General features: G+C 43.3%; 1 protein-coding gene across 7 annotated transcripts in view; it reads left to right on the top strand.

Moving 5' to 3' along the window:
- Window positions 1-13424, top strand: part of KYAT3 (kynurenine aminotransferase 3) — a 67801-nt gene that overhangs the window by 31343 nt on the left and 23034 nt on the right. For all 7 annotated transcript variants that reach the window (XM_066597327.1, XM_066597328.1, XM_066597325.1 and 4 more), the window contains 5 exons: window positions 383-441; window positions 4342-4486; window positions 8678-8827; window positions 11079-11165; window positions 12052-12177. In XM_066597327.1, the coding sequence (XP_066453424.1) occupies window positions 386-441; window positions 4342-4486; window positions 8678-8827; window positions 11079-11165; window positions 12052-12177 (564 nt within the window). In that variant the 5' untranslated portion in view covers window positions 383-385. The remainder of the gene's footprint in view (window positions 1-382; window positions 442-4341; window positions 4487-8677; window positions 8828-11078; window positions 11166-12051; window positions 12178-13424) is intronic.

Here is a 13424-nt window from a genome sequence, read left to right as displayed (position 1 = left end):
GTTGTCTCTCATAGTTGAGGTCTACCTATGATGTCAATTACAGCCTCTCATCTTTTTAAGTGGGAAACTTGTACAATTGGTATCTGACTACATACAGTGGGGGGAAAAAAATATTTAGAGAAAAGTGGTTCCAAAATGTTCAGCATGCACTCCTCTATGGGAATACATAGAGAAATTCTTAACCGTCTCCTATACGTTTTTGTTCACGGGGATTGCTTGCCCCAAACACATCGCAATTTTGTTTGCTGTCCCCAAATCAACCCTGCTAATAAATGCCCACATATCTTCAGTGTCTATTTTGTGTTAGTTTACACAAATCTTATATTTGTTGATTTTGAATTGTATTTATTTTGACTACAATTTTTCTCCATATTTCTTTCAGATTATGCCTTCAAGACAAAAAAATTCTAAACGTATCGAGGGGATTGATGGAAATGTTTGGTAAGACGCCACGTGGAAATATAAAGGCACTCAGGGTGTCAAATTAGATCCATGTCTGCTAATATTACCATATAGCAAAACTCAACTGAAATCCTCCGGTGCTCCAGCAGGTCTCAGTCAGTGTTCTGCAGTGACTGCCCTGAGACTGCCCACTTGTGGCCACTGCAGCAATCGCATGCGGCAGTCGCAGCGGCACCACTGCAGGACTGCGTAGAAGACTTTCTGTGTGCGCATCGCTTATTTTGTTATTTTCATGAGATCACCTGCTGGCTGCTGCGTTCTTAAATGTCCCTTTTTAAATTTATTTCCTAGTAAAACTAAAAGCGGCAGATAGTCGATCGTTCTGAAAGGATCTTATATGTCTAAAATACAACTCAATGCTGCCATCTGCTGGTAAAGACAAAAATAATTATAGTATAATAGGAACATTTTACAGAGGACGTCTCCTCCTGATTACTGCCTGAACTATGGTAATCAGGGAATAGTTTAAAAAACATTTTTTTTTTTTTTTTTTTTTAAATGTCCTTTTTTAGGCTTGTACTCATTAGCTGTAAGCCTAGAAAATAGGCTGCATGCTGATACATCTCTGGGCTTGATGAAGTAGTACAGAGGACTCCCTCATTTGCATACATCACTCAGATGGTTTGTGGGTTTACAGCTGGAGGAAGAAGGAAAGTCAAACATAAAAATGACATCCACAATCTGGGACTTTAAAGGGGTCGTCCGAGTTTGTTTGTTTCTTTTTAATTATACATTTGGGCCAAGGGGCCCAAAGTACGTATGCTTTGCATAATGTAAGGCTTGAGGGACAGTTAGGAGGGAAAGCCTCATGGGATCTGGGAGCTTTATGTACATGATGGATGGATGATATGTCACCCTCTATGTACGAGGTTTTCTGGTTAACCAAGATATGTTACAAAGGTTATTACTGGGTCAGATGTGATGGCACAGAGTGAGTTCTGCCCAGTGATGGAGTGCCTGGCAGCAGCAAATGATTGGCTAAAGAAAAATGGTGGGAAATGCCAGTGGTTGTCGGGCAGAATCATGTGGGCTGGCAGAGGCTGGTGATTGGCCCAGAGGAGCAGGCTGAGAGGAGCAGCAGTGAGATATGGAGGTGCAGGGATGTGGGCCATCATCATCTGGAAAGGAAGCAGCATCCCACCCTCCCTGCCTTAGGTTTGTCGCGGTGTAGTTAATGGGGGATTGTCGCCCGCATTAGGCGGTGGGCAGGTAAACTTGGGGAGGGTTTGGTGGTGGTAAACTCATGTCTGTAAGATGGAGTTTACAGGAAGTGTTATGGTTATTATTGGTTACATTCCTCCCCAATGTTTGTAACCCCGTTAATAAACACCGCGGCCTTCTTTATCCAATATTGGTGTCTGTTATTTATAAGAGTTTGGTAAGGTTTTAATAAAGCGTAAGATTCCATGTGCTTAACGTGGCAGCGCCCCAGCAGCACGGCACCTGACGGGACGTCAATGATGTCCCTTTTAAATATGCCATGTGGGCTTGTAATATACACTCATTGTAAAATAAAAAATTAAAAAAAATTAAGCCTCTAGAAGCAGTTGGTGGGTCGAATGAAACTTTCTCTGTGTGATTGTAACGTTGATATAAGTAAAAGATTACAATATCAGAGAAAAAGGATAATTTATGGCAGTAAACTGACCCCTTGAAGGGGGTCTCCAGTATCCTGTTGGGCCGCCTTTAGCTTGGATGAAAGATGTGATACGGGTGGGCATGGAGGCTCTAGTACCCTGTTGTACCGCCACTAGCTTGGATGAAAGATGTGATACGGGTGGGCATGGAGAATCTAGTACCCTGTTGTACCCCCTTAGCTTGGATACAAGATGTGATACAGATGGACATGGAGGCTCTAGTACCCTGTTGTACCCCCTCTAGCTTGGATACAAGACGTGATACGGGTGGGCATGGAGGCTCTAGTACCCTGTTGTACCGCCTCTAGCTTGGATACAAGATGTGATACAGGCTGGTATGGAGGCTGTAGTACCCTGTTGGGCCGCCTCTAGCTTGGATGAAAGATGTGATACGGGTGGGCATGGAGAATCTAGTACCCTGTTGTACCCCCTTAGCTTGGATACAAGATGTGATACAGATGGACATGGAGGCTCTATTACCCTGTTGTACCGCCTCTAGCTTGGATACAAGATATGATACAAATGGATGTGGAGGCTCTAGTACCCTGTTGTACCCCCTCTAGCTTGGATGAAAGATGTGATGAGGGCGGGCATGGAGGCTCTAGTACCCTGTTGTACCGCCTCTAGCTTGGATACAAGATGTGATACAGGCTGGTATGGAGGCGTTAGTACCTTGTTGGCCATCTCTAGCTTGGATACTAGATGTAATATGGGCAGGCATGGAGGCTCTAGTAGCCTGTTGTACCCCCTCTATCTTGGATACAAGATGTGATACGGGTGGGCATGGAGGCATACAGGTTCCGTATGGTATCTTGTGGCAAATTAGTCCACAGTTGAAGTTGGTGTCCCATATGGTCCCACATTAATGATAAATCCGGCAACTGGGCAGGCCACAGAAGTGTGACAATGTTGTGGAGACGTTCCTGTCACCCCCCCCCCCCCTTGTGTGTGACTGTTATCCTGCTGGTAAATGCCTCTTGGAAGCCACCATGAGAGGAACACAAGTGGCTGCAGGATGTCCTGAACATATCGCTGAGCGGTCTTTGTCTCTCGTACCACAGGGGTGATTGACTGACGTATGCAATAGCCCCCCCAGACTATCACACCAGCAGGGGGGGCAGTGTGCCACGCCGCAGAAAAGGCAGGATTTGCTTTGATACTTAAAGGGCAGTTTTATTGCCTGTTCACAATGGTAAAAATGAGATCTATCTGAGTGGACTAGAAATGCTATACTCAACAAGCATAAGCAGTCTAAAGGGTACATAGTATCTCTGGAGACCTTTAGCATCCCAGCTTAAACAGCTAGAAATGTTATAAATAAGCCTGCTACTTAGGGAACAGTTAGAAGCCTTCCAGGATGTGGTGGAAGGAGGAAGTTTGATGAGAGAACCATACTAAAGTTGGTAAGAAATGTACAACATCTGAAGAACTTTAGCTGGAAACATCTGGAGTAATGGTTTCACCCGTACCCTTGTAATAATAATAATAAGCTTTATTTATATAGCGCCAACATATTCCGCAGCGCTTGTGGACAGTATGATAAATATCTTTTTACTTTTCTAGTGTCTGTACCCAGAGGCGTAACTTGACACTTAGAAAAGGAGTATTCGGGTGACACTCTCTAGGCCCTACTCACACGAGCTATTTGGATTCTGCATGAGGAAGCCCACAGCCGAATACGGCTCTGATCCCGGACGGCAACCACGCGTACCGGCGGTTTTCTGTATTGCAGATGACTGCAGACACTCGCCGTCAGTCATGCGCAGTACATATTTGTTTTTCCAGCGCCACCGCTAGGTGATGATGCGGGCACCCATGGCCCATCCGCAGTGTTAATTGCAGATGGGCCGCCGGTAGGACGGCTTCCATTGACTTTAATGGAAGCCATCCTTGCGGATTCCGCAGAAAAATAGAACATGGTGCGCTTTTTTTATTTATTTATTTTTTTTATTTTTTTTTTAATCCGCTCGTGGAACTCGCAATTGATACCCACTCATCTGAGCAGATATGTGAATATTCTATTTTTTTTCAATGTGTGTACAATACGGTGGATCGTCCGCAAAGGTGATATACAATTGAAATCCGGTTGTGTCAGACCAGCCTTAAGCAATTAAATGGGGTACAAAAGTTACTAAGGTTTACCATTTCATGCTGTTTATGTTACTTCGTAATTATACCCTTGTTTGTTGTATATATGTGAGCTCTCGTGTTCATACCACCTATCGTTCATCTCCATGTACAGGGTTGAATTCACTGCACTGGCTGCAGATCCTTCGGTGGTCAATCTCGGTCAGGGGTTCCCGGACATATCTCCTCCTTCCTATGTAAAGGAAGGTCTTGCTCAAGCAGTGTTTGTTGACAAACTGAATCAGTACACTCGTGGCTTTGTGAGTAAAACTTTTGAATTGTTTTTGGAAATAAGACCGTACGTGTATACAAATACTAACTACATTTGAACAGAGCTACGCACTCCCTACATACACGTATCAAAAGTAAACTTGCTTACACCCACACACTACATATACACACAACTGCTAATATTCATGTACAGTTGCAATCAGAGTTATTTAACCTTCATTGCAAATTAGGTTTATTTGCCAAATTTACCAACTTTTAGCTGTTTGCGAAAAAGCAAGCAAAACACAAACATTATAAATAGGTTAACACAACTAATATTACAAGTCAGAATTTCTCAAAATTCCGCATAAAAGACCACTTTTTATGACTATTGCAATCTCAGAATTATTCAACCCCCTGAATAAAATCCCACATAAGAGCACACATTTGCAAATGAGGTGTTGTCTCAAGCACACCTGATGCAACTAATCAAGGGCTTCATTGGTTGCATCAGGTGTGCTTGACCTAAAACGCATCAAATACCTGAACCGGCTAGGGTTTTGTTGACTCTGACATTTGACTGCATGTTAGAAATATGGCTAAGTCAATAGAGTAGTTTAACAAGGCAAAGAGTACCTGAACTTGTCTATTTTTTACATAAAAAAAAAAAAGATTCTAAGCATTTTTGCAATATGTTTTAATCAGCCTATTCTGTACATATTTCATTTAAAAAAAAACCTCTCCTGCATGAAGACTGGGCTAAGAAATCCATCTTCACCTATTGCATAACAGTAAAGGCTGCAGCACCAGATTCAGACACACATGCTTGGTTGTGTAGAACAGTGTATTAAGAAAACTCCATTAGATACACTTTATTTTCTGTAATGCTGTGCTCCCATTTTGTCACATCCCCCATATGCCTTACTGCCCTTCCTGTTCATATGCCGGCTCTGTGAAGGGAAGCTGTTCTATGCTCCAGATGGCTTCTTCCCTTCACCGTGCGCTCGCTGGCCGCTGGACCCGATACACTGACAGGGGCTCTCGGTGCATCATGTGTTCGCTATTATGTTACAATCTGATGCACTGACAGGAGCTCTCAGTGCATCAGGACCGGCGTTGAGCGTGCTGTGAAGGGAAGAAGCCATCTGGAGCGTAGAACAGCTTCCCTTCATAGCACCCGGGAATGATGGTGGCATGTGAGCGTAGAGGGCAGTAAGGCATACGGGTGGTGGGACAGAGTCGGAGCACGGCGTTAGAGAAAATAAAGTATATCTAGGAGTCGTCTTGGTACAACAGAATGCTTGGGTCTAAATCTGATCTGTAAAGATTTAGCTTCCGCTATTGTTTAGCCTGTTATGCAGCTACGTGATGACTGATTTCTCAGACAAGTCTTAAGGTAGCTGCATAGCAGAAGACCTTTTTTTTTTTTTTGCTTTTTTTAAAGAAAAATTTACAGAATAGGCTCATAAAACATATTGCAAAAAATGCTTAGAATCACCTATTCTGGACATTAAAAAAAAAAGTGCGAGTACTCTTTAAGGCTAACCCCACACGGGCGAGAATAATATCTAGCGGTGATTCACGGCGCGATATCGTGCTCGCCGCAACATGCAATGATTTTAATTTTTTTTTCCCCATGGATGCGAGGCATTTTTATCTCAAACCTGCCGTAGAATTTCTCCCACTATTTTTATTGGGGAAACCTTGCATCGCATTGCGTGCCCCTAGCAGGAACTGCGATGCTGCCACCAGCCCCATTGAAAACAGTGGGCTATGTGATGCAATGGCATGCTTAAAGTTAGGACGTGCTGCGATTTTGTTTCCGGCATCGCATTGCAATGTGATTCATGTAAAAAATTGCTCATGTGTATGACCCTATTCAAAAGAATGGGGTTCTTATCCGTGGGAGATTTTTGTTTCCGCAACACACAAATCTCGTACAATTTTCTCGGCCAGGTGAAAAGAGAAGAGATCGCAACTTGTACAAACAATCATTACATGAAAATACATTCATAGGAATAGACTAACGTCTCCTAGCTTTATTTCTGAAACTCCACAGCTAGTCTAGACGCTACAGTTGGTACCATATAAAGTTCTTACACCAGGTTCTCTTTTGTTGGGGTCTACCCCTGTGTAATTACAACAAATGGAAGAATACCGACTCTGTTAAAAGGACTCTTCTTTATTAATTCCAAACAGTTAAAATCCCATATTGGGAAAAGGTTCCGTTAAGACTTCTGCCCACGCTTTAATGTTTTTCAAAGCCGATTGACTCCTTGATCACACCTACTAGGACTCAACATTACAGCGGTACCTTTTGTACAATATGGGACTTTACATGTTTGGAATAAAAAATAAAGAAGAATCCTTTTTACAGAGTCAGTATTCTTTCATTTGTTGGTCTTCTACGAGGGGCTGCTGATAAGTCTTTGGCTTTGTGTTCTTTTTTTGTTTCTAGGGTAAGGAATGTTACATCACATGAAAGCCTTATGTGTCAATATATGTTTTCAAAATGTGTGTGTGTGTGTGTGTGTGTGTGTGTGTGTGTGTGTGTGTGTGTGTGTGTGTGGCTTATGGCAACAGTGATCTAGGCACGCGGGAAAATAAAATGGCGGAGTCTAAGGCGATATTCACAGCAAATGAGAGCAGAGGAGTGATAAAATTCTTGTTTCTGCAAGGAAAGTCTGCGAAGGATATTCATGGTGATATGTGGCAGACATTGGGGGATCAATGCCCTTCATATTCTACAGTTAAGAACTGGATTGCCAAATTTAAAACGGGCCACTTCAGCACCAATGATGAGGAACGTCCTGGACGACCGAGAGAGGTTGTTGTTCCGGAGATTGTCGATGCTGTGCACAACCTCATACTGGAGAATTGGTGAATTTCAGCTAAAGGAATAGCAGACATCATGGGGATTTCTCATGAACGTGTTTGTGTCATTATCCATGAACATTTGAACATGAAGAAGCTATCTGCAAAGTGAGTCCCCAAATGTTTGACAACAGATCAGAAAAGCATGCGAGTGAAAACTTCCCGGTCCATTTGTCAGCGTTTCTGGACTTCTAAGAACTTCCTGGATCGACTGGTCACTATGGATGAGACCTGGATTTATTTGTATGACCTTGAAACCAAGGAGCAGTCAAAAAAGTGGAGGCACAGTGGTTCTCCTCGCCCAAAGAAGTTCAGGGTGCAAAAATCTGCCACTAAGGTGATGGCGTCTGTGTTCTGGGATAAGGAGGGCGTGCTGCTAGTGGACTACCTTCAGAATGGTTCCACCATCAATGCAAGGTATTACATTGAACTTTTGGACCAATTGAAGGCAGCTCTGAAGGCCAAAAGGTGCGGCAAGCTGTCAAAAGGAATCTTGTTCCTGCAAGACAACGCCTACGCTCACACTGCACAAGCGACCACGGCAAAACTGGTGGAGCTAGGCTTCCAGCTGGTTGACCACCCACCTTATTCACTAGACCCAGCTCCCTCCGACTATCCTCTATTTCCAAACCTGAAGAAACGCCTCAAGGGTACCAAATTTCACACCATTTCTGATGCCATGGCTGCTACGGATGACTGGTTTGAGGTACAACCCAGGGAGAGCGGTAATTTCTCTGTTACCCCGTGTAATTATTCATGTCTGACCGGACCTCTGGAGTAAATAACTAGGTTTACACAACTTACATGATTTGCTTTACATTTTTGTTCGCTAAGAAGAATCCTTGCTCGAGCTCCGACTTGCGCCACTCTTGGCGTATATCTTCCAGTCAGAAAACCTTAAAATTAAGTGAGAAGTGTCTAACCTGATCAGATCTTTCTAGATGTAAGAGACGCCCTTTCTTGAGCTGAAGGCATCAGTGGATCTAGCAAATGGCTCAGCAGTCACGACTGGAACGGATAGAATTAGGTTATCGTTTGTTGGAAATGTACAGATTTAGCAATCGTTAACATGACTGGCGCATTGTGAGATCTTGATTCACAGCATTGTAGTACATTGTAGTTAAAGTGACATTTACCGTGATGTTTGCTACATCTGTAGCTTTAACGTGTTGGTGATTTAGCAAGTTTTCAGTTTAGGAAATTGTACCTATCATTCGACACAACCAATCTGGCGTTAGCTGCACCATGTTCTTCAGCAACATATGCTATGTTGGGAATATAGCACATAGGAATCCTACTAAGTTATTGTGGTGATATTCTGTATATATTTTCAGTTGCTTTTTTTTTTTTTTTAACTTTCTCCTTAGGGTCACCCGGTGCTGGTAGATGCTCTTTCTCAAGTTTATGGTAAAGTCACAGGAAGGAAGATTAATCCAAATACAGATATTCTTGTGACAATTGGAGCATACGGTTCCCTCTTCAGTGCTATTCAGGGCCTGGTTGAAGAGGGTGATGAGGTAAGGATTTGGGGTAGAATCCCTTGCTGCATAAACGACAAGTGACTGAAACCCCACATCACAGGTCTCTCGCTAGCCAAGTCGAAACCTACTGCACACTGATAAGGGGCAAACACCCCGAAACAGCTGTCTGTGTATGGATTCTGGCTTGGCTTTCAATTCCCAGTCACTGTCACAAGGCTTGTATAAAGAGTCTGACATTGACTTGCAGGAATGCTGCCTTCCAATAGGTGGCGCTGCAGAGGTATTATTCCATTTTCCTTATTTGCATGAAACCCCATTGACATGTGGCGGCCAGTGGTAAGACGATTTTGAGTGTAAAAGGGCAACATTATCAGCAAACTTTTCTGGCTATTGGCAGCCGGAGGTGGGTGGGGTTTTGGCCCCATGCTTTTTATACAGCCTTGATTCCTACTATTTTTTTTGTATTGCAGCAACAGTTTACTGCATTTATTTCTCTTCCCTTCCTTGTAATATGGAAGCTTTAGATAAACTGTTAGTGAGCAAGTCTTGGTTATTGTGTGCAAGCTGTATATTTTTGGATAGTACTACTTAATTTGATGCTTAGCAATTAACATGAAGTCCAGTTTTACTCCCTTTGATGGCAAGAATAGCGTCACCTGCAGCAATGTCCTTTCCATCTGAACAACAGAAACCATGACGGATACCAATCTGAGAATTATACGTCAATAGGGTCTGTCAAGTGCCAGTGGTATTGACTTGTCTATGACTGTGGTGTTGTCTGCCCTAACTGCAAGCCATGATGTGAATGTGAACAAAGTTCATACTCGAATGGCCAAATTGATACCTATAGTCCGATACAGCTCATTATAAACTCAAGTGTAGCCCAGCTCAGGTTGAGCTTCTGCTGGCAATGTGAATCCGTGCAAGACTCTCCATAAACTTAGACCCCTTGTCCACGGGCATTGCGGTATCCCGTGGCGGATCTCCGCAGCGGGAGCCGTCGCCCTTGGAGCAGGAGCCGGCAGACAGATCTCCGCTGTCAGCCTGTCTGATAGATGGGCTGACCGCAGAGAATCGTGCAGCATGCTGTGAATTGCCGGCCGCGAGCGGAGAATCGCAATGATTCTCCGCACGTGGACAAGGGGCCGGCGCTTTCCATAGCAACGCTATGGAAAGCTTCAGACAGCGTGATTCGCCAGCTATTGACCGCCGGCGAAATCACGCCTGTGGACAGGGGGCCAGGGCTCTACATCTGAAACAAGGCTGTAATAACAGGCAGGGTAAATGTCACTTTCCTACTCAAAATTCATGCAAAGATAATATGGCAAGTAACCTGGAAGGTACGGATGATTTTTTTTGTACATGATTCATCAATGCTTCAGGAGCATATAATTTCTCCTCAAGGAGAGCACCCAGAAGGTGTGCGAGGAGACTTAAAATACCATCCTCTGGGAAATATGCAAATGGCAAGATGAAACAATAATGCTGCCTTCCAATAGGTGGCACTGCAGAGGTATTGTTCCATCTTGCTATTTGCATATTTCCCAGAGAATCATGGATGGCCTTATAAGTTTCCTCAAACACACCTTCTAGGTGCTCTCCTTAAGGAGAAACAATACTCTTTCTGACCCATGTCTATAGACCTCACTAGCCAAGCCAGAAATCTACTGCACACTGATGAGGAGCAAAAACCCTGAAACAGCTGTCTGTGTATGGATTCTGGCTTGGTTTTGAATTCCCAGTCATTGTTATAAGGCTTGTATAAAGAGTCTAACATTGACTTGCAGGAATGCTGCCTTCCAGTAGGTGGTGCTGCAGAGGTATTGTTCTATCTTCCTTATATGCATATTTCACAGAGGAGCATGAATAGCCTTATAAGTCGCCTCACTCACCTTCAGAGTGCTCTCCTTAAAGAGAAATGATACCTTTCCCAACCTACGTCATAGGCCTCTTACTAGCCAAGCTAGAAACCTGTTGCTCACTGATGTTGGGCAAACACCCGAAACTGCTTTCTGTGCATGGTTATTCTGGCTTTGGTTCACAATTCCTAGTCATTGTTAAAAGCTATGACCTTGGGTTGCAGGAATGCTGCCTTCCAATAGGTGGTGCTGTAGAGGTATTGTTCCATCTTTCCATTCGCATATCATCAGTGCTTGTAAAAAAATGTTAGCGTGGAAGTGTAGGTACAGTTTGATCAGAATATGCTACACCTGATATCTGTTGTATATACTGTACTGACTAACGCACTTTTCGTAATATATTTAATTTTTGTTAATTTTTTAAACAGGTGATAATAATTGAACCGTTTTATGACTGTTATGAACCCATGGTGAAGATGGCTAAAGGCATCCCTGTCCATATCCCACTTAGATATGTAAGTAGCATGCTACATATATACTGCCCCCCCCCCTAAAATAAGCCCTACCCCCATTTTTGGGGTGGGGCTTAAAATATAACCCCCCCCCCTGAAAATAAGCCCTAGCTAAACTACAGTAAAAAAAAAAACAGCAATACTCACCTAGCCGGCGGCATCTGAGTCCCTCGCGCTGGTCTCCGGCTCTACTGGCTACCATTTCCTCAGTGTTGACACAGCACACTCTTTCTGGTGACGGGTCTTTGAGTACCCCGCCCTCAACAAGCGAGTGCTATGATTGGATCATGAGTGCCGCTGGCTCAGCCAATTTAAGTCCTCCTAGGAACATTTTTTTTTCCCAAATTGAAGTGAATGGAGCTGAAAAACCAAAAGCACTACAATGTTACCCCTCAGCCTACATTCACACAGTTGAGCACGATATTGAGCCAAGAAACTCTGACCAATATCACGCTTACCAACGTGCAATTTTTCATGGCGATGCAAATCGTTTTTAAGTAAAAATCGCATCGCTTCTGTGAAATTGCAGTCCTTATCCGTGTGTTAGAATCCGCTATTGACTTCAATGGGAAACATTGCATTGCACTCGCATGCATATTGCACGGCATGCGAGTGCCATTCGATGTCTTTTAAGGTCACATCGAAAACAATGGGCAAAGCGTTCCGAGGGAACATCCCAAAGATAGAACATACTATGATTTGTTTCGCTTGTGTGAATGAATTCATTCATGTATTTTAGTATTTGTGCAGGTTCGTGTCAGAGTCCCATGTTGTAGCCATTGGAGGGGGTCCCAGGGGGTGAATGCTCCCCTCTCCTATGGGTAAATCTTGTTACCTTTTATATTCTGAAGTAGATTTTCTTGATGTTAAATATGTTTGTAAATGACAGAAGGAAAGTAACCAAGTCACTGTGTCAAGTGGTGATTGGACTCTGGATCCTGAAGAACTGGCCAGTAAATTCAGTCCACGAACCAAGGCTATAATCTTAAATACTCCAAACAACCCTTTAGGAAAGGTAAGAAGAGTTCGGCATTGTTTTCTTCTTCTATTTTTTTTTTTTTTAAATGAGTTTTTGGAATATAACAGAAAATGGACGAAATTGTGTATTTGAGCAAAAGATGGCACTCAAGATGGGGCTCAAAATAACCGTGAGAAAACCTCAATATATTGACAATGTATCAGTGCAACTTTTTTAAACAGAGGTAAACCTGAAATGTACAATGTGTCTAATAGGGCAATAATATGAAGAATGACAGTATGTACCATCTAATAAAAGCAATAATTAATCAGAGCACTAAAAAAGGATGTAACGTCCGCTTTGTTTTCCCATAGCTATAGACCTTCATGGATTGATATCGAATCACCAGCAGTGTCCCCCGTGCCGATCGAACACACCCTTCGGTTAGCGGCGAAAAATAGGCCGGTGGTGATGTGCCCGGCCCTCTCCTCTTCACTTGAAATGTGGGATAGAACTGCTAACAAAACACCTCCCGATATCTAACTTATTGGGCAATCCTGCATTCCCTCCTGGTCTTGATATCAGTAGGTTTAAATACCCTGTGAAGTGTATTATGCGGATTGCTGATGTAATCGACAGACTAGGATTTCATCCGCTTGAATTCTTTTGAGCAGCACACTGAATTCCGGATACGGAGATTTTCCGCCTGCAGCAGATCAAACATTTTGTGTGGTCTCTAACTGAGGGTAGGCGTACATTAGCTTCTATGTCCGTTTTTGAAAGCGTATGCAACACAATCTTTGGGGAGGCAGGTGCCATTTCTAGGTTGTACTCTAATTTTACGACACCGCGGGGCAAACTCTTTTACATGACCAAATGGGAGGAGGAGTTGGGAGAGGAGATACCAGCCTCTGAGTGGCACAAAATAGCTAAAGCTACTGCAAAGCTGTCAATCAATGTATCAATCACAGAGACATAAACTTCTTATGCGATGGTACCTGACCACCAAGAGGCTCTCTAAGATGTTCACAGGGGCATCAGGTTTATGCTTTCAAGGTTGTGGTGGGCACATTCTTACATGTTTGGTGGAATTGTCTCAAATTACGGCGACTTTGGATACGAGTTAATAATTTTTCCATCACAAATTTAAATTTGCGTAAATAAGGGCAGGATGATTCCGGATGTTCCCAAACATATGTCCCGATGGTGTCCCTATGCTTTTTATCGGCTCGCATGGCTATTGCGCGCTCCTGGAGGAAGGCATCGGTTAGCATTGATCTTGTTAATCATTATCCACGACAGTT

Source organism: Eleutherodactylus coqui, chromosome 3 (assembly GCF_035609145.1).
Source record: "Eleutherodactylus coqui strain aEleCoq1 chromosome 3, aEleCoq1.hap1, whole genome shotgun sequence".
In the NCBI taxonomy this organism is placed as follows: Eukaryota; Metazoa; Chordata; class Amphibia; order Anura; family Eleutherodactylidae; genus Eleutherodactylus; species Eleutherodactylus coqui.
The sequence above is the reverse complement of the archived record's forward strand: the minus strand, read 5'-3'. Positions and strand labels throughout refer to the sequence as shown.